The 19,822-nt window shown below is 40.4% G+C and overlaps 1 protein-coding gene across 2 annotated transcripts in view; it reads right to left on the reverse strand.

Annotated features, from left to right (window-relative positions):
* mgat4a (alpha-1,3-mannosyl-glycoprotein 4-beta-N-acetylglucosaminyltransferase A) overlaps positions 1-19,822 on the reverse strand; it is a 187,264-nt gene that overhangs the window by 80,324 nt on the left and 87,118 nt on the right. Inside the window, exons 2-3 of one of the 2 annotated variants that reach the window (XM_067985824.1) lie at positions 1,843-2,010; positions 259-399 (exon numbers count right to left, since the gene is read on the reverse strand). In XM_067985824.1, the coding sequence (XP_067841925.1) occupies positions 259-399; positions 1,843-2,010 (309 nt within the window). The remainder of the gene's footprint in view (positions 1-258; positions 400-1,842; positions 2,011-19,822) is intronic. The other variant, XM_067985825.1, reaches the window with a different exon arrangement.

The following is a 19,822-nucleotide window of genomic DNA, read 5'->3' on the forward strand; positions in this document are numbered from 1 at the left end:
CTTGTGAACAATGTAACAAATTGAGAATGCAATTTGTTTTCTGAATACATCCAGCGACCTCAGTCCTTGGTGAAAAAGGCTGATCTGGCTGGCTTTAAGACAAAGTCAAAAATGACAGATTTACTTCACCAAATGAGTGGAATAGACATCTTCGGACAGGACAACATAAATACCTTTCAATTTAATTCAAACAAGTTTAAAGTACGTTATTTTCCTTTCATTTTAATGCAAGAGAAAAGAACACTTCTAGTAACTTACCGCCAGTTCTGCCGAGGCCAACCTGCACAGCAGGTTGAAGGCTTTCCTCGCTGTTAAGTAAGTGGGGCATGTGGTGGTAGATATTTGGCACTTGTAGGGCATTTTTGTTGGTCAGATCTTTCAACAGCTTTTTGGCATCATCTGAAAATGCAGTAAGATAGGTGAGTACATTCAGACATCTAAATTTCTTTTTGGGTTGGGATCGGGGTGGGGGGGGCGTCAAAATATCCCGATATGCTGGCTTATTAGGATAAGTAAAACCTATGATAAAGCAACAATAGTCCTTTTGTCTAAAATACAAAATGAAGGCCCACAATCTTAAAAAGTTAAAACAAAGTGATCTACATACACATATACCAAGCTAAATATTCTAAATGAATAATCACATAACTTGCATTTATATAGCGCCTTTAATGTAGTAAAAACATCCCAAGGCGCTTCACAGGAGTGTTATCAGACATCGAGCCACACAAAGAGATATCAGGACAGGTGACCAAAAGCTTGGTCAAAGAGGTAGGTTTTAAGGAGCGATTTAAAGGAGGAGAGGTGTAGAGGTTTAGGGAGGGAATTCCAGAGCTTAGGGTCTAGGCAGATGAAGGTGTAATAGTCCATAACAAAATAGTTGACAACTTGAAGTTCTTACTCTTGGCACCAGGTAATTAAATCCTAGCCTCGAGGCATTCTTACATCATCAAGATAGTGCATGAAGCTTTCATCTCCATCAATGGGTACCACAACTTTGGAGCATGAATTGTGGCCATTTGCAATGGAAGTTATGTGACTCATGGTCCTCTCTGAACCAAACATTGGGAGATAAAAGTTTTGCATGTCTACCGCTAATGGTAATATTAATGTCTGGAGAAATTGATATTGGCAATGATAGAACCAATACCACAAGCCAAATTTCCCCCAAGGATCCCCCCGCCCTAGCCTCGAACGTGCATCTCTCTCTAGTTTCTCTTCTACTTCCCTCATGCCCTGTCCGAGCTCATATTGTCCATGGGACCTACCTCCTGGTCTCTTGACCCAATTCCCACTAAACTGCTGACCACCCAACTTACTGGTAGCAATTAGTACTAATGGTGGCCCTTAAATTCTTAGCCAAACTGGCTCTCTTTCTGCTCATGTTAGTGTTACCCAGCTGCACACAAAATGAGGAAAAGTTGAACTGAATGGGGTTGCATAAAACCAGGCAGCAGGCAGTCACTTCCAGAGATGGAAAACAATTCAGCGTGCTAGTCACCCAAGACTGCTCTCACACACCTATCAGCCAGAGAATGACATTAACAAAAAGCTGGGAGCAAGTTTCCATGTTGTCCTCTCAATGAAGGGCAATATGTTGTGTGGGTAGACTATGGGAAAGGAGGGTAATGCTAATTACATTTGAGTGCAGCTTAGAACCGTGCAATAAAAGCACTGTGTTGAAGCATTTTAATTTAATCTGCTTGAATCCGCTGATCTTTTAATGCCTGCAATCAAACTAATGTCATTTCACTTTTAAGCAGTTTTGGTTGTGACAGCTGCAGTATTTCATTGCCTTTCCTGAAGAACACATGAATCAGATGCATCACCAATACGAATTACCTGAAAAATTGCTCAGAGCCTCTTTGCTCCAATTTGATGCAGCCACTATACGTTTGAACTGCTCCAGGACAGAATTTAGTTCTGAGGAACGCTGCAAAGTTCGATGCTCGGCCACACGAAGACGCTCTCTCAAGGCATGGAACTCGTGCTGATAGACAATTAGCTTTTCTGTGAATAAATGTGGGGGGGGGGAAATTAGCATAAAATCATTCTTAAGAGAAACCATTTTAAGAAATGTCAGTGCTACAGAATTTCTTTAAACGTCTACTTCTCAACACCTGTACACAAGTTGAACTGAATTACATGTTGAATTTACACGATGATTTTTTTTTTCAAAGCTTTGAGGGCAGGTGGCTTTGATACAACTTATTTCTTCTTTTCCCCTTGGATTGCACAATTACTCCCATGAGGTAAGATCCTGTCTCACTTGTTCCACTCTAGGGTGCTGTGGTCAAGACTGCAATAATAAAGCATGACCCCATATTCCATTGCTCCATGGAAGTGAACACTAATGCTAGAAGGAATTTTGCCTCTATCAATACCTTAGTTACCTCTAGACTCGACTATTCCAATGCTCTCCTGGCCAACCTCCCACCTTGCACCCTCCCTAGCTCTGTAACCTCCTCTACGCTTACAACCCTCACAGATCTCTGCACTCCTCCAATCCTGGCCTCTTGTGCATCCCCAATTTTCATCGCTCCACCATTGGCTGCCGTGCCTGCAGCTGCCTAAGCCCTAGGCTCCGGAATTTCCTCCCTAAATCTCTTCACCTCTTTCTCTTTAAAGACGCTCCATAAAACCTACCTCTTCGACCAAGCTTTTGGTCACCTGCCCTAATATCTCATGTGGCTCGGTGTCAAATTTTGTTTGATAACTCCCCCATGAAGCGCCTTGGGATGTCTTTACTATGTTAAAGGCGCTATATAAATGCAAGTTGTTGTTGAAGCAAGATTTTTTTTGTAATGTTTTTGTGTTGGATATCAGATATAAAACATAACCCAGTAATAGTTTTTTTTTTAAATGCTGTAACCTTTGAACAAGCAGTGCATTTTTATTTTAGTGTGGGTGTACAGCTCAGACTTAACAGAACATTTGGATGATTTTTCAATTACTTTATCTGAATGCCATTTTGAGTACTTGAGGCAGTATGATGTAGAACAAAAGACACTAATAGCTGATTGCAAGGCCCGATTTGAAGGATTATTGTATCATGTGGCAGGCAGATATTGAAGTTGCTGTTTGTAGTGATTCTTTTCTTGTATGTTCAAGATGATTTAGGCCACTTTATTACATTACATAATAAGCCCCAAGACCAAACTTCTTTAGTTAACATTCATTTCAACAGAAGCCAGCATCTTAGAACAGCCTGAGGGTTGATCTGGATCTATCCAACCAGAGGGCAGAGAAAACTAATCAATGCTGGCGAAGAACCGCTACATACTCAGGTTTTTCCAGGTCAGGCATCCCTAAGTCAGTCTCCAGACTTTCAATGTACCATTAAAGTAGATGCAATCAACTGCTTCTATTCATGCAACATATCTTGTTTGATGCGCGATAATGTAGTCACACAGCAGTCAGTCCAGTTCAATATGTAAACTGACTTCAGTTAGAATCATAGAATCTTACAGCACAAAAGGAGGCCTTTTGGCCTATCATGCCTATGTTGGCTATTTGAAAGCTGTCCAATTAGTCCCACTCCCCTGTGTTTCCCCACAGCCCGACAAATTTTGCCTTTTCAAGTATATATCTAATACCCTTTTGAAAGTTATTATTGAATATGCTTCCACCAATCTTTCAGATCATCATAACTTGCTGCATTAAAAAAAAAATTCTCCTCATCTCCCCTCTGGTACTTTTGCCAATTATCTTAAATCCTCTGGTTGCCAACCCACCTGCCAGTGGGAACAGTTTCTTCTTATTTACTCTTATCAAAGCCCCTCTCAATTTTGAGCACCTCTGTTAAATCTCCCCATAATCGCTCTGCTCCAAGGAGAATAATCACAGCTTCACTAGTCTCCCCACATAATTGGTATAATTCAGCTAAATCTCCTCTGCACCCTCTCCAAGGCTTTGGCATCTTTTCTGAAGAGTGGTGCCCAGAATTGGTCATAATACTCTAGCTGATTTATAAAGGTTTAGCATAACTTCCTTGCTCTTGAACTCTTGCCTATAACACCATGGATCCTGAAAGCTAGTTTTTTTTTAAAAACACAACCAACTTATCCTGCCATTTTCAAGGATATGCATATGTGGATATTGCATGTTTAGTAGTTATCTGACGAGGAACTGGTTCTACAGCAAAAACAAAGCTGGGGCATTTCTCATAAGTTTTTAATTACATGACTATATATATTTGCATTAAAAGTAAAAAGAAATGTAACAACTTCAACAACTTCATTCTGGTAGGATAGAGGAAACAAAATAGCTACCAGAGAGCGAATGGAAAAATACTGAAGTATTTACAAGTTAAAAGATGATTTACACATTATTCAGGAATCAAAACAAAAATTGTTGAGGTTGTTACCATCTGGAAAAGTTGAGGGGAATAGATTAAGAGGAAAGCAGAAGAAGTACATGGCTTGACAATGTGACAGAACAGGCAAGTATAACTTCAAAGGCTGATATTGTCCTGTGCAGGGACTGGAAATTAGACTGCACTCTGTCAACCTTCGGAATGGACAGAGAAATTGGAGCCAGGGCGAGAGAGAGTCAGACAGTGGCAATGAGAGAAAGGGTAAGACAGTGCGAGAAGGGAGACAGACAGAGAGGGCACACAGGTTAAAGAGAGCGACACACACACACCCCAGTGGGAAGGGGAGAAAAGAGAAAAGAGAGAAAAAAGAGGAGAGGGGATAGAGAGAGAGAGAGAGAGAAGAGAGAGGGGAGAGAGAAAAAGAAAGAGAACACTCTTTCTCTCTGCTAAGTTGTCCATGGGCAAATCCATAGGGTCATCTGTTCCTTAACATTTAAAAAAAAATACAAATTGTGTTATTACTACAAACTAGAAAAGAAACTAACTTTTCACAATATTAATTCACCACTGAAGTAAACCAGAACCTTTTATTTAAAAAAAAAATCAAGGCTGCACTAGTAAATATGCAGGAAGTGATTCAAAAGTTACTTCAACAAAACGATATGGAAAATAAATTCACTACCCCAGGTGAAAGAGATAAATTACTGGTGATGTAACACTGGCTAGTGGAATAAGACCTAGGGGTGTACTTGCACAAAGTTGAGATGGCTGTTAATAAAACATATGGGATCCTGGGCTTTATTAATAGAGGCATAGAGTACAAAAGCAAGGAAGTTATGCTAAACCTTTATAAAACACTGGTTAGGAGTATTGTGTTCAATTCTGGGCACCACGTTTAGGAATGGAGTCGAGGCTTTAGAGAGGGTGCAGAGTAATTTACTAGAATGGTGTCATTTGTGTGCGATGAGACAGGGTTAATCAGTAATCTTATAGTTAAGGATCCTCTCGGGCAGAGTGATCATAACATGATAGAATTTCTTAGAGTTTGAGAGTGATGTAGTTAAGTCTGAAACTAGGGTCTTAAATTTAAACAAAGCCAATTACATAGGCATGATGGTAGTGGTTGTTGGAGGCCAATCATCTCAGCCCCAGGGCATTGCTGCAGGAGTTTCTCAGGGCAGTGTCCTCGGCCCAACCATCTTCAGCTGCTTCATCAATGACCTACCCTCCACCATAAGGTCAGAAATGGGGATGTTCACTGATGATTGCACAGTGTTCCGTTCCATTCGCAACCCCTCAGGTAATGAAGCAGTCCGTGCCCGCATGCAGCAAGACCTGGATAACATCCAGGCTTGGGCTCATAAGTGGCAAGTAACATTCGCGCCAGACAAGTGCCAGGCAATGACCATCTCCAACAAGAGAGAATCTAACCACCTCCCCTTGACATTCAATGGCATTACCATCACCGAATCCTCCACCATCAACATCCTGGGGGTCACCATTGACCAGAAACTTAACTGGACCAACCACAAATACTGTGGCTACAAGAGCAGGTCAGAGGCTGGGTATTCTGCAGTGAGTGACTCACCTCCTAACTCTCCAAAGCCTTTCCACCATCTACAAGGCACAAGTCAGGAGTGTGATGGAATACTCTCCACTTGCTTGAATGAGTGCAGCTCCAACAACACTCAAGAAGCTCGACACCATCCAGGACAAAGCAGCCCGCTTGATTGGCACCCCATCCACCACCCTAAATATTCACTCCCTCCACCACTGGCACACCGTGGCTGCAGTGTGTTCCATCCACAGGATGCATTACAGCAACTCGCCAAGGCTTCTTCGACAGCACCTCCCAAACCTGCGACCTCTACCACCTAGAAGGACAAGGGTAGCTGGCACATGGGAAAACCACCACCTGCACGTTCCCCTCCAAGTCACACACCATCCCGACTTGGAAATATATCGCTGTTCCTTCATCGTCGCTGGGTCAAAATCCTGGAACTCCCTACCTAACAGCACTGTGGGAGAACCTTCACCACACGGACTGCAGTGGTTCACGAAGGCGGCTCACCACCACTTTCTCAAGGGCAATTAGAGATGGGCAATAAATGCTGGCCTTGCCAGCAACGCCCACATCCCATTAATGAATTTTTTAAAAGTTGGCTAAGGTAGATTGGGAAATTAGATTAAAAGATATGACAGTCTATAAGAAATGGTGAACGTTTAAAGAAATAATTCATAATTCTCAACGAATATACATTCCCTTGAGGAATAAAATCTCCACGGAAAAAGGGTGATCCAACCGTGGCTAACTAGAGAAGTTAAGGATAGCATTAGGTTAAAAGAAGAGGCTTTCAATGTTGCCAAAAAGAGTAGTAAGCCTGAGGATTGGAAGGGTTTTAGAAATCAGCAAAGGATGACTAAAATATTGATAGAGGGAGAAAATTGAATATGAAAGTAAACTAGCAAGAAATATAAAAAGATTGTAATAGCTTCTACATGTTTGTAAAAAGGAAGAGATTAACAAAAGTAAACATGGGTCCCTTAGAGGCAGAAATAGGAGAAATTATAATGGGAAATAAGGAAATGGCAGAGACTTTAAACAAAGATTCACAATCCCCGAGTGAAGAAATTTTTCCTCATCTTGGCCCCAAATGGCTGACCCCATGTTTTGTGTGTCTTCACAGTAGATGAGGAAAAGTTTCTTCACTGAGGTTTGTGAATGTTTGGAATTCTCTACCCCAGAGGGCTATGGATGCTCAGTCGTTGAGTATATTAAGACGGAGATCGATAGATTTTTGGACACTAAGGGAATCAATGGATAGGGTGGGAAAGTGGAGTTGAAATGGAAGTTCAGCCATGATCTTATTGAATGGTGCAGCAGACACGAGGGGCAGTATGGCCTACTCCTGTTCCTATTTCTTATGTTATTATGGTACCAGGGATGAGAGACTTCAGTTATGTGGACAGACAAGCTGGGGTTGTTCTCCTTAGAACAGAGAAAGTTAAGAGGAAATTTGATATAAGTGCTCAAAATTATGAAGGGTTTTGATAGAGTAAATAAGGAGAAACTGATTCCAGTGGCAGAAGGGTCAGTAACCAGAGAACACAGATTTAAGGTAATTGGCAAAAGAGCCAGTGGCAACATGAGGAAATATTTTTTTTAAAACGCAGAGAGTTGATATGATCTGGAATGCACTGCCTGAAAGGATGGTGGAAGCAGATTCAACAGTAATTTTCAAAAGGGAATTGTATGAATACTTGAAGGAAAAAAAATTACAGGGCCACGGGGAAAGAGCAGGAGAATGGGACTAATTGGATAGCTCTTTCAAAGAGCCGGCACAGGTACGATGGGCCGAATGGCCTCCTTCTGTGCTCTAACATACTATGACTATGATGCTTCTAACACTGTCTTCGTAGTATCAAGCTAGATGTCAAAACAAGCCTAGATAATGCATTCAGATACACAAAAGTGGGACCAAAGACACAGCAAAAGACCAACTTTTTGGAAATTCATTCAGTAAATATTTGAAGCTAATCTATGAAAAGTACAGCATTGCTTGGAAATAAAATCTGCATTAAAACCTGATCTGCTGCTGTAGTCTTTCTGGACTATTACAATTGCTTTGCTTGTATAAGTCAGCTAAACAAATCACAAGTAGTAAAAAAAATTGTTACAATATAGTGTTGACAGGTTAAAGGGCTTGGTGCGTTTTTTTTTTACACAAGGCATTTGTTTCTGTCCAGCTGTGGTAGAGCTGGCAACCTTGCCCCCAAAGCTCCTGTCGATGGTGCTTTACAAGCAGCTGCTGGGGAGAGTCCCATGTAGATAAAATACTTCTCCTCAGTCTTGCGCACTGAATTAGCTTTGTGCAGTTACAGTAACAGCAAGTTACCACTGCCATAAAAAGAATTAAAGGAAATATAGACTTTTTACGATTTAAATATCCATGGGATAATAGAAGTGACCATGAAAGGAATTAATGCAACTATAGTCACTGTAAATACATGTGAAATCACAAATCTGTAGGAAGGTAAACTCTAAAACTCAAAATATTTTTCAAATTTACAATAAATTGAAATGATTCACAAAGTAGCTTCAATGCTATCGAGTATATTCTGAAGTGAATTATTCATGTGTGTCTCTTGACTTCGAGCATCAGATCTCTGAAGAGAATGTCTAGATTGCCAGGGAGTAAATTAGTGCTGATCGCAAAAAGAATACTGAATGACGGCAGTTGCTTCTGGCTACCAGTCATCCATGCTTTACTGACCATGTGAAAATGCTGCCAAATACAGTACATAATTCCATAATAGTGAAGCCACTTGATCACAGTTCTGATGGAAAGCATGCTCCAGAGGTCCTGCTGCCTGTCAGTTGCAGAGCTCTTGCCAACTCCCTACTGACAAACCCAAATGCAAGGCTAAGGGTTGAAGATAAAGTCACTTAAACTTTAGCAACAATAAGCCAGGCTGTTTTTACAGGAAATATCTTCAATTCATTGAGATAGCGCCACCACCTTGACCCAGGCTGTTCTTACCAAACTCTCCTGGAGGGGTCTTAGCAAAGCAACATCAGACTCACATCATGTAGATCCTTGCCCTTACAAGCCTTCGATGACTTAGGCAAGCATAAGATTGCCTCTTCAATCCTGTATTTATTTTCTAATTATTCTTTCAATGAGCAATGAACATCCTTAACTTAGAGTAGCCTCCTAACAAACAAAGCATAAATGGCAATTAAGATAATGGGTTATAGAAAGTGCTAGAGTTACATGAAAGATGATCTTAGTTCCCACCATCATACATATATTTTAAGTTTTCTTATCTATCTTCTCTTGGTTATATATCATTCCCAAGATGGGAGGATAGGCAAGCAATCTGCACATTTAGCTAGGTTGCTCTTGAACTGACCATTAGGAGGTGGGTCAAGCATGCCCGAGGTGATTCACCAAATAATTTTCCACATTTATCCTTCTCGCTGTAAGGAAGCACCTGGTCTCCACTCTGCACCTTTCTTTCATGACAGCGTCTAGATCAGAACTTGATGTTGGGAAATACCAGGAAACTGGCCATCCAGGTTACATATATCAGGTAGTGCAGGATGCAGAAGTTCCAAGATCAACATCCTACGTATAAAGTTTACAATGGCTTGGGTTATTGCATTAAAAAAAAATAAAAGCAAATATAAACTAAGTGCACATGACAAATTGCAGTGTATTCCTGAGCTACCAGTTTCTTGCATCTGAATGTATTCAATACATCAAATCTCTCTTCCCCAAAAATGTTCCTGGGTACAGTCCCATCTCATCAGACTCCAGCAGTTAGAGTATTTGGACACAATTCACAGTGACCACTCCTTCCTTAGAACTTCAGAAACTTTACAAAGCCATTTATCAGACATCAAACTATAAACGTTTTTTTTTGCTTTTGGCAAACCCCATGGTTTAGTCACAGTACAAGCAACACAGCCATTAAATAAATCTGGCAAGCTTATGATTGCACCAGAGCAGGAGACACAGATAAGCACATGCATGTTTCTTTAATCTTTCTCGCTTTGTTCCTGCTGCCTTTCTTTTAACATTTTCTCAATACTTTTGTCGCATCAGAGAATATCTGGTGAGTAAAGATCCATTTACACTAAACACTGGAATTGAAGTCAGTAGATTTCACTCTCCATCTGCAGCTTTGGCTTCAATGTATTTAAAATGTCCAATCACTCTTCCCCCCAAAAAATTCCTGGATAGGATCCTATCTCACCAGGTGCTAGTAGTTAACCGTACCTGAACACAGTTCATGTAAGGTCCATATTCCTTCTCAAAATAACCCTCAGCACTTCATAATCTTACTAATTAATCCACACAGTCAGTTATAGGTTTTATTTATGCCAAATATGTTTTTCAACAGCTGACCAATGGCAAGCATTTACAATCCACCCTGTTGATCCACCCAAGTGTCTACAAGAAACAGCCTCCTGTCTGCATGTTCAAATGCACAAATAAACACGGTAGCAACATCCCACTGGAAGCCAACAGCATAAAGTTTGCACACATGGATTTTATGTATGGACAGTATTTCAGGACTAGAATACACGATAACTTCATCAGTTTGCCATGTCTGGGGATCGTACAAATCTACAGGAATGGAAGATCCTTCTGGCCAGTCCCAAAGTTCAAAAATATCAAAGCTACACTATCTTTTTCGTATTCCATAAGCACATTCTTCAGCACAAAAAAAAACTGCCAACGTTATGGGTGGAAATGGTTCTCAAAACCTGGGAGGAACAACAGCAGGCTTATATTTATATAGGGGCTTATCACATCTATCAGATTGTTTCACATACAATGAATGACTTTGAAGTGCACACTGTATATTACGCTGATAGTTTCATTTTCAGAACAAAGAATTTTTTGGAACAGGAAAAAGCCGTTGGGCTCAATAAGCCTATTTCAGAGGCCAACTTTGTCTACCCATTTTGTAGTCATATTTCTAATTATTTTCTCTTGACAAATGTATCTAATTGTCCCTTGAGCCCATTTATACTGTCCACTTCAATGGCCCTCCCTGATAAGTTATTCCACAGAAGTTCTGTCTGATTTCCCTTCTCACTCCTAACTTTGATGTTTAAACTGTGCCTGCTGGTATGTGAATAAATAGGCATGGTGAACAACTCTTGTTCAAGACTATGAAGGGAACTGACATTTCAATTAGAGGCCTCTTTTCCAAAGAAAACAAACCCAACTTCCTTAGCTTGTCCTCATAACTTGAATTTCTGATATTACTGACTGCTCCTTTGGTGATCCTATCTTTTCTGCCCAGACTTGGCTTGCTTATATTTTCTGTCTGGCTAGATTCTATCAAATTTATTATGGCACAATTCCAGAGGGTTTTTTTTCTCCGAGTCCTAGTTATGCCATTAGGATCCTTTGTTTTGTTATTTTCATCAATGGGTCTCGAGATTTTTCCTGCTTTGTGTCAACCGCTGTTTTTTTAAAAAACATATATACACATTCCCCATTGTCAAACAACAAGGTTCTCAAAACAAATCATCACTATTACTTGCCGTTTCCCCCATCCTCAATTTTACCTTTCTTTCCTGAAGACAACATGGTGGGCGCAGTTTCACGAGCGTTAGTCACTCTCTAGTACCTCATTGAGGTACTTATTCCTCGCGCATTAGTCTAAGAATTAATTGGCAGGCTATTTGAACATGGAAGGCACCAATAGGGCAACAGTGACTACACTTCAAAAGTACATCACTGGCTTTAAAGCGCTTTCGGATGTCCTGAGGTTGTGAAATACGCTACATAAATTCAATCATTCTTTCTTTTATACTGTCCTCACATAATTTCCAGCAATAGCGAATGGACCGCAATCAGGAATTGATTTCTGGCTAATTGTTTCCCACTCCCTAATCCAGTGAACTGACACCAATTGCTGCTTCGATACCATCACTCTGGCTAACACTAGCTGTGATTTGCTAACTCGGGACAGCGCAGGGACCTACTTGCTCTCTATGACTCAGTTCTACATAAGGCAATGCACTTATCAACTGTGCCAGCAGCATCTTTTACACTGAATCACTATGTCTCAACATCTTTCATTAATTTCAATACCTGAAAAACTGGGTGAAACATTCCAGATGAAAATGAAACTTGCCCTGAATCATCACTACAGGGCATTTAAGTTCAGCTGAGCCTATAGCTAGTAAAAACAAAATACCCCATTAACAGTAAACTGTGCATCATTGCTAGGTATATTTAAAAATTAGAATGACAGCAATTGCATAAATTTAATACAATTAAACTTCTACTGGACTAAAACAGTAATTTGATTACAAGCTAACTTTAAAATCCTTCAAATGTTCTCAAGTTCACCACTTCTATGTAAATTTATGTTCTTCCCCCATTCTGCAACTCCTCGTCATACTTTGCTCCTTGATCGAAAGGCCAAGCAATTGGTGCCAGTCACCTACCAATATCAAACACAGCTACCAGGGTGTGCGACGTAACATGCTGGATTAACAGTTTTTTCTCTCTTCCCCGGTGTGAAAGCACCTCACCTGCTCAAGGAGATTCATTAAATGTTGTGCTTGGTAATTATAATTTTAAATTAAGCACTTTTACATGTTTTATAGAAGCCATCCTTTTGGGTCCTCCTGGGATGACTTTTTTTAAAAAAGGAAGTGTTATTGCAAGTGGTTTGAATCATTGAGGTGCTCAAAAATATAAGACATTGGAAGGTAGGAAAATATTTTTCAAAAGCTTAGATTATAAAACCTCCAACTCCTTTTTGATTCATTAATGCAACCTATTTGCAAATATGATGTAAAGATTAACACTACCAGATTTAACATGCTTGCTTACGGAAAACGACGTATATTTAACAAAACAACAAACGTAATATTCACGCCAGACAAGTGCCAGGTAATGACCATCTCCAAGAGAGAGTCTAACCACTTCCCCTTGACATTCAACGGCATTACCATCGCCGAATCCCCCACCATCAACATCCTGGGGGTCACCATTGACCAGAAACTTAACTGGACCAACCACATAAATACTGTGGCTACAAGAGCAGATCAGAGGCTGGGTATTCTGCAGCGAGTGACTCACCTCACGACTCCCCAAAGCCTTCCCACCAACTACAAGGCACAAGTCAGGAGTGTGATGGAATACTCTCCACTTGCCTGGATGAGTGCAGCTCCAACAACACTCAAGAAGCTCGACACCATCCAGGACAAAGCAGCCCGCTTGATTGGCACCCCATCCATCACCCTAAACATTCACTCCCTTCACCACTGGCAAACCGCGGCTGCGGTGTGTACCATCCACAGGATGCACTGCAGCAATTCGCCAAGGCTTCTTCAACAGCACCTCCCAAACCCGCGACCTCTACCACCTAGAAGGACAAGGGCAGCTGGCACATGGGAACACCACCACCTGCACGTTCCCCTCCAAGTAACACACCATCCTGACTTGGAAATATATCACCGTTCCTCCATTGTTGCTGGGTCAAAATCCTGGAACTCCCTTCCTAACAGCACTGTGGGAGAACCTTCACCACACGGACTGCAACGGTTGAAGGCGGCGGCTCACCACCACCTTCTCAAGGGCAATTAGGGATGGGCAATAAATGCCGGCCTTGCCAGTGACGCCCACATCCCATGAACGAATAAAAAACAACAAAACTTGCATCTATATAGTGCCTTTAACGTAGTAAAACATCCCAACACACTTCACAGGAGCGATTATCAAACAAAATTGGACACTGAGCCACTAGGTCACCAAAAACTGTGTCAAAGAGGTAGGTTTTAAGGAGCATCTTAAAAGGAGAGAGGGGTGGAGAGGTTTAGGGAGGGAATTCCAGAGTTTAGCAGCTGAAGGCAAGGCCGCCAATGGTGGAGCGATTAAAGTCAGGAATGCGCAAGATGCAAGAATAGCAGAAGCGCCGAGATCCTGGAGGGTTGTAGGGCTGGAGGAAGTTACAGAGATAGGGAGGGGTAAGGCCATGGAGCGATTTGAAAACAAGGATGAGAATTTTACAATCGAGGGGTTCCCGGACCAGGAGCCAATGTAGATCAGCGAGCACAGGGGTGAAGGGTGAACGAGACTTGGTGTGAGTTATGATACAGGCAGCAGAGTTTTGGATGAGCTCAAGTTTATGGAGGGTGGAAGATGGGAGGCCAGTAAGGAGAGCATTGGAACAGTCGAGTCTAGAGGTAACAAAGGCACAGATAAGGGTTTCATCAGCAAATGAGCTGAGGCAGAGACGGGCGATGTTACGGAGGTGGAAGTAGGCAGTCTTGGTGATGGAGTGGATGTGTGGTTGGACACTCATCTTGGGGTCAATTAGGACGCCAAGGTTGCGAACGGTCTGGTTCAGACAGTGGCCAGGGAGAGGGATGGAGTCGGTGGATGGGGAATGGAGTTTGTGGCGGGGACCAAAGACAATGGCTTCGGTCTGAAGAGTGCACATATTTGCAGGAAAATTAAAATTGCACTATATACTTCACTACCATACGTCATAAATAGATCACAACTACTCATGTTAAGAATATTTCACAGGCCGAATCATCCTGCAAAATGCGTGAAATTATTTTTACTGCAAATATAAGTAGTTCTACAGAATTCACATTGCAAGGAAACAAAAGAAACTTTCTTCCCAAGTAGTCATTAATTTTAATTGTTTTCAATTCAGCATTTTAAAATTGCTGAAAGATTTACAGTTCAATGTAGTACTGTACATACTAACTATATTCCTCTATATTCAGATACATCAAGAAAAACAATCTGGCGTTACTATAGTAGCGGTCATGTTATATTACAAAGCTCAGGTCTAATGTCACTCTTGTATGTCCATTACCTTACCACTGCGGTAATAAAGACAGTAGACAGCCCTGATAAGCAATCAAAAACAAAATTTATTAATACCGACAGCCACCATTTATTATTTAAAAAATAGTCTTAGAAATATGAGAGAAAGTGAAACGGCAGAATCACATTATATCCTATTTGTACGGTACCTGCTTGTGTAAGTTAGTTCTGTCGGAGGAATATTCACCTCTTCATTGGAGGCTTTTTTAAAAAAGATTATCTTCAGTTATTTTCTCCCCTTTCCTTGTCTCGATAGTGAAACAAAGGGTTTGCAAATAGTGCTCTAAGTCAGCCACTAGGAGGTTCTCATCAGTGACCTGGTGACAACTCTCCCTTAGACCTTCTCTTCCCTTCAAGAAGAAGCACATGGCCTCTATCGCCGCTTCCACCCCAGTGGTGCTCCTCAGCAGAGGTACATGAACAGGTACTGTGAAAATAGGATATCAGCTCGAGGCTGAAACCCATGTTGATAAACAAGCTGCTCGTTCACCTCAACATTATGTAGAAGTGTACATAGCCACCTGGGAGTCTGTTTCTGGAATAGATTAACTACTTCCTTTAGAAGTCATCATTCTCCCTCTTCTACCCTCTCAAAAAGCCAGTTACTAGACATACAGCACAAAAGGCAAGTGAAATTGTATCATTTTCTTGGGCAGAATGACATATACATCCTAGGTGATGAAGGCATGAATAAAGATTTCAGTAGCGATGGAATGAGGTGGTGCACAATTAAACAATGCTCTAAAGATGGAAGAACACAATCTTGGCAATGGACTGTATGTGGGGATGAAAGCTCAGGATCAAAAGAAAAACAATCAAAATGTGCATCACCAGTTTCAGCCTCAGCCAACACCCAGGAGAGATCCAAGCCAGTGGCAGATGCTGATGAGAACCAAAAAAATGGCTTTGGGTTTGCCAGTGCTTATCTGCAAGAAATTTCAGGTAATCTGGGATGTAATATTGGACATGCAGTGAATATATAAAGACTTACATGTAGCATGCTTGTTTCATGTGCAGCTTTGGTGTACTGTATTGCAGAGTTGTATATCTACACAATACACTAGCATTAATTATAGCTACTACTACACCTAGGTACCTTGACATCAATGGAATGCAGATTAGCGAGGTTTATAGCCTAAATAAATGTTGTGCTATTTGAAGCATTAATTCCCACTGAAACCACCAATGTACTGTGAATGGTATTTGATAGAAAATAGGTCACATTGCTTTCTGACTGGACATCTATAATATGGTTATCAACTGGTAAAATTGACTGTGTGCATGGCTTTGTCTAATTATTAATATGCATCCCCTGGAGAAGTTGTACCTCGTGGCTGTAAGACTAATCACCTCCCATTTTCACACTAGGTTTTATTTTACCAAGTCACCAATGTCATAAGACCAAAGACCATTTCTGCTCTCTTGTTAATTTCTTCCTGCTTGTTGCTCTTCACTTTGATCCATATTTAAAAGCAGGCTCCATGCAGTAAAATGGTCTTGTTTCAATCTAGCCTTAAAAGAGCACTGTAGTAATTGCTGCGTATGTTTCCAATGACTAGTTTGTGAATTGCAGTGGGATCATATTATGCGTGACAGGTCATGACAAAAAAAACCACGTTTCTTATAACGAGTCCTGAATGCAACAGGACTGGCTATATTACTTATTACTATGGAAACTAAAAATAGCAGTGGTAGTAATTTGCATACATCTAGAATCCACTTGCAGTAAAATTCCAAAATACTGTATAACAGGATATTCAGTTTAAAAAAAAACTTTCTTTAGTAACTATTAGCATATCAAAAACATTAATGATACACGCCAGGGGACTTAGCTGCACTCTGATAGTTGCAGAAGGGACTGCATTGCTTTTGATGCAGATTTTGCTACAGATTGAGAAAATCCAAAGTAATTACTTTTTTGTACAGTAAAAGCACCTTTGGATGATAAAATGCTAGCATTGGGAGACCTATAATTTGGGGCACAGTAAAATTAGAGCATTCCTTGAACTTTATAAAGGAGCTTAGAGTTGAAGATAAAGACCCAATACAACATTTCATGGTTAGGCCACCTTTCAGAAACTGACAGCTAAGATTATTTATTATAATTATATTAAACAGGTGCCTGACCAGTAAATTAATGGTCACGCCAATGATCTTTAAGACTATGATAAAGGCCTAGAAGATAGCTTTCGGAAAGGTACAAATACAGGATTGTACTTTGATTGTACCCTCCTCTAGAAGTCGACAGGGGAATCACAATAAAAGCTGGTGTGGGGTGAAAAATCTGAAATACAAGAGCCATAATACAAGGCCACATATCCAGATATATGAAGGAGTGGGGCGAGAGGGAGAACAAACTTTAAAAAAAGGAAAGAATAAAAGCTGAAACAGAATAGGTGCTGGTGGGATAAAACAGCTACTATCTGGAAAACTGGCAATCAGAAGTCAATGACAAAAAAATTGGAAATCAAGGAGAGAGCAGTAAAGAGATCACCTGCAAGAGGCAGCCACTGGCATCAAAACAAAAACAAGAGGAGAAATGATGTACAACATGCAAAATACTAAACTGAATTATCCATACCACTGACAATGGAGTTAAATACATTTCAAATGGTATATCTGTTTTAGGATTATGCCCGTATCAGGGATTCAACCAACAGCAGATAGCAACAGTGAATTTGTAATTATTCCAACAACATACTCTCCCATGGCAATTTTATTTCACCAAAGATAATTAGCAAAAAGTCATTATGCAAGTGGTTAGACATTTAAAACTAACCATCTGTAGCTGAAATACAGCACTGGGTTAACTATATTTAGTCCATTGAGCACTGCAAGCCAGATAATTGGCAACCATTTTATGCTCAGATCAGGGAACTCTTCTCATGAGCATGTAGTAGTTTGGTATAATAGATTATCGTTTGATTAGGTGTGAATTTATCTTGAGCTGAATTTCTCAGTCAGCATCACAGTGGGATGTAGGGCAATGAGCCATATACGAGATTTTGTACAGAAGCTAAAAATATGTAGGGATTTGAAACACAGTTTGGCAGACCGCAGGAAGCTGGCAGAGGATCTCAAAAATGGAACAGATGGAAAGGCAAAATAACAGAGCTACCTGCAGCAAAGAGTAACCCAAACATCAGAAGATTCTGCAATGGATCACTCCTCAAATAATTTAAGTACACACAGAAAATGTAAAGGCTCCAGAAGAATCCAAAGCTAATAGGGTAGCAAACAGAGCCAGATAAGCCTTTGAACAGATCAAATAGCAGTGCTTTGGCAATCATGATGCCTGCTTGGATGCCATGAATGTGCAAAACAAAACCTCCAAAGCTCTGTCATATACAAACAACAGTGTCCCCAGATCACGCTAAAATGTTTCAAGTGCAATTTCCCTAGTTTATCAATACATACATATTTTTGGAAATACCAGAATGTGATTAAGTATACATTCATCTTTCAAATAAATCCAGTTTCTATGAAAAATCTGCAAACATAATATCCCTCTGGGACAGTTCATTTTGCACATGGGTGCGTAAGACAACAGTTTCTGTGCTATAAATTCTCCACCTGATACACATACATTAAGATGCATCATTACTGGCTAATAAAGATGATTTTCCTCTACTGGTTACTGTTCATTAGTCTGTTCTGGCTTTCAGTACACAGAGAGCAAAAAAAAATTCAAATATACAAATCAACATTTCCCACAATCAAGAACCCTAATTTTCTTTCAGGTAAAACTGGGCCTACAAGTCTGCTGCCAGTCTACAGAAACCAGATTTAGCAGCATAAATGCCAAGAGGCAACTCACAGATGCTAGTCGCCTGGGGAAAATATAATAAAGGCTAATATAAAAGTGGCTTTTGGTTTTAGTCCTACAAAAGGGATTCTTCTGCTTTCCCTTTTATAATTCTGACAAAAGGCCTCCATGGAAGTGTTCACTTGTCTCTTTTTTCAAACGCAGATAAATCTGTGTATTTTCAGCATTTTCTATTTTCACTAAACTGTACAGTACAGGCTATATTCAACTAACATTCTTATTTCTGTTCAATCGTGCTGCTGTAAGTGCTGCTATCAGACTCAATTTCACGCGGGCGTCAATAAACAGTCCTTCACTGTTTTAAAGGACCGAGCCAGAGGGGTGTGTGCCTCTCAACATATCAGGATATTTAATGAACAAAGATTGAGAACTAGTATGCGTTACAAAAATAAACAACCATCTTCTGGCTGTTTCATTTTGGGCGTCCATGAGGAGCTGGGGGACGTGCTATCAGCAGACTTGAGGAACCAGGGGGTTGCCTTTCCCCACTGGCAACTTTACTGATTCAAATTGCTTTCTTAGTTTTAAAGTAATTTTCGAAATTTGCTGTGGAATCAATTTCTGTACCTTCAGGTCTATCTTGAAATGAATCTCTGAGCACAAGCTAATCGCTATGAAGGAAAGGGTATTGCAGGGAAATATTGCAGCTGATCACAATTGCATTATAAATTCCTATGTCCACATTTATTATTACGAATTACCTATGTAAACGTCAGGCTGTAATTACACCCTCCCACCAGTAGCGTCACTGCAGTGCTTCAGCTGTGTCTACCAGCTCCTCAACCTATTCTGCTAAAAAAAACTCCTATGTACCAAACAATTGCACTTCTCTCCTTTCCAAATTGCAAACGTTTTGATAATTAACTACAAATAGGATCAAATGAAAGTACTAGATAAAAATAAGGGCAGAATTATGACTTTAAAATGGGGGCTGAATTAGGTCTACATGCCCCATTCGAATTCTACCAACCTTCAACCTTGCTTCACCTGAAAACTACACATTGCCATGGGAAGTGAAGTCTATGGGAGATTGAATAAAATTTTATATATGCACACAATTTTAAAATATATTTTCAATTTACATCTATCTGGTATTTAATTCAGGACACTGGGAAAATAATGGACCAGATTAGTATAGGATACAACGCAAGTGGTACTTGTTGAAAGCTGCCAAGAGCAATTCATACTGAAGAGTGTAATTACTACAGAAGCAACACAAAATAATTTGCTGCATCATATTCATTTCTGTATGCCAGGATTTCTATGAGTATAATAGAGGCACAATGTCCCTCAAACTTATTGGTG

Source organism: Heptranchias perlo, chromosome 6, assembly GCF_035084215.1.
Source record: "Heptranchias perlo isolate sHepPer1 chromosome 6, sHepPer1.hap1, whole genome shotgun sequence".
NCBI classification, from domain to species: Eukaryota; Metazoa; Chordata; class Chondrichthyes; order Hexanchiformes; family Hexanchidae; genus Heptranchias; species Heptranchias perlo.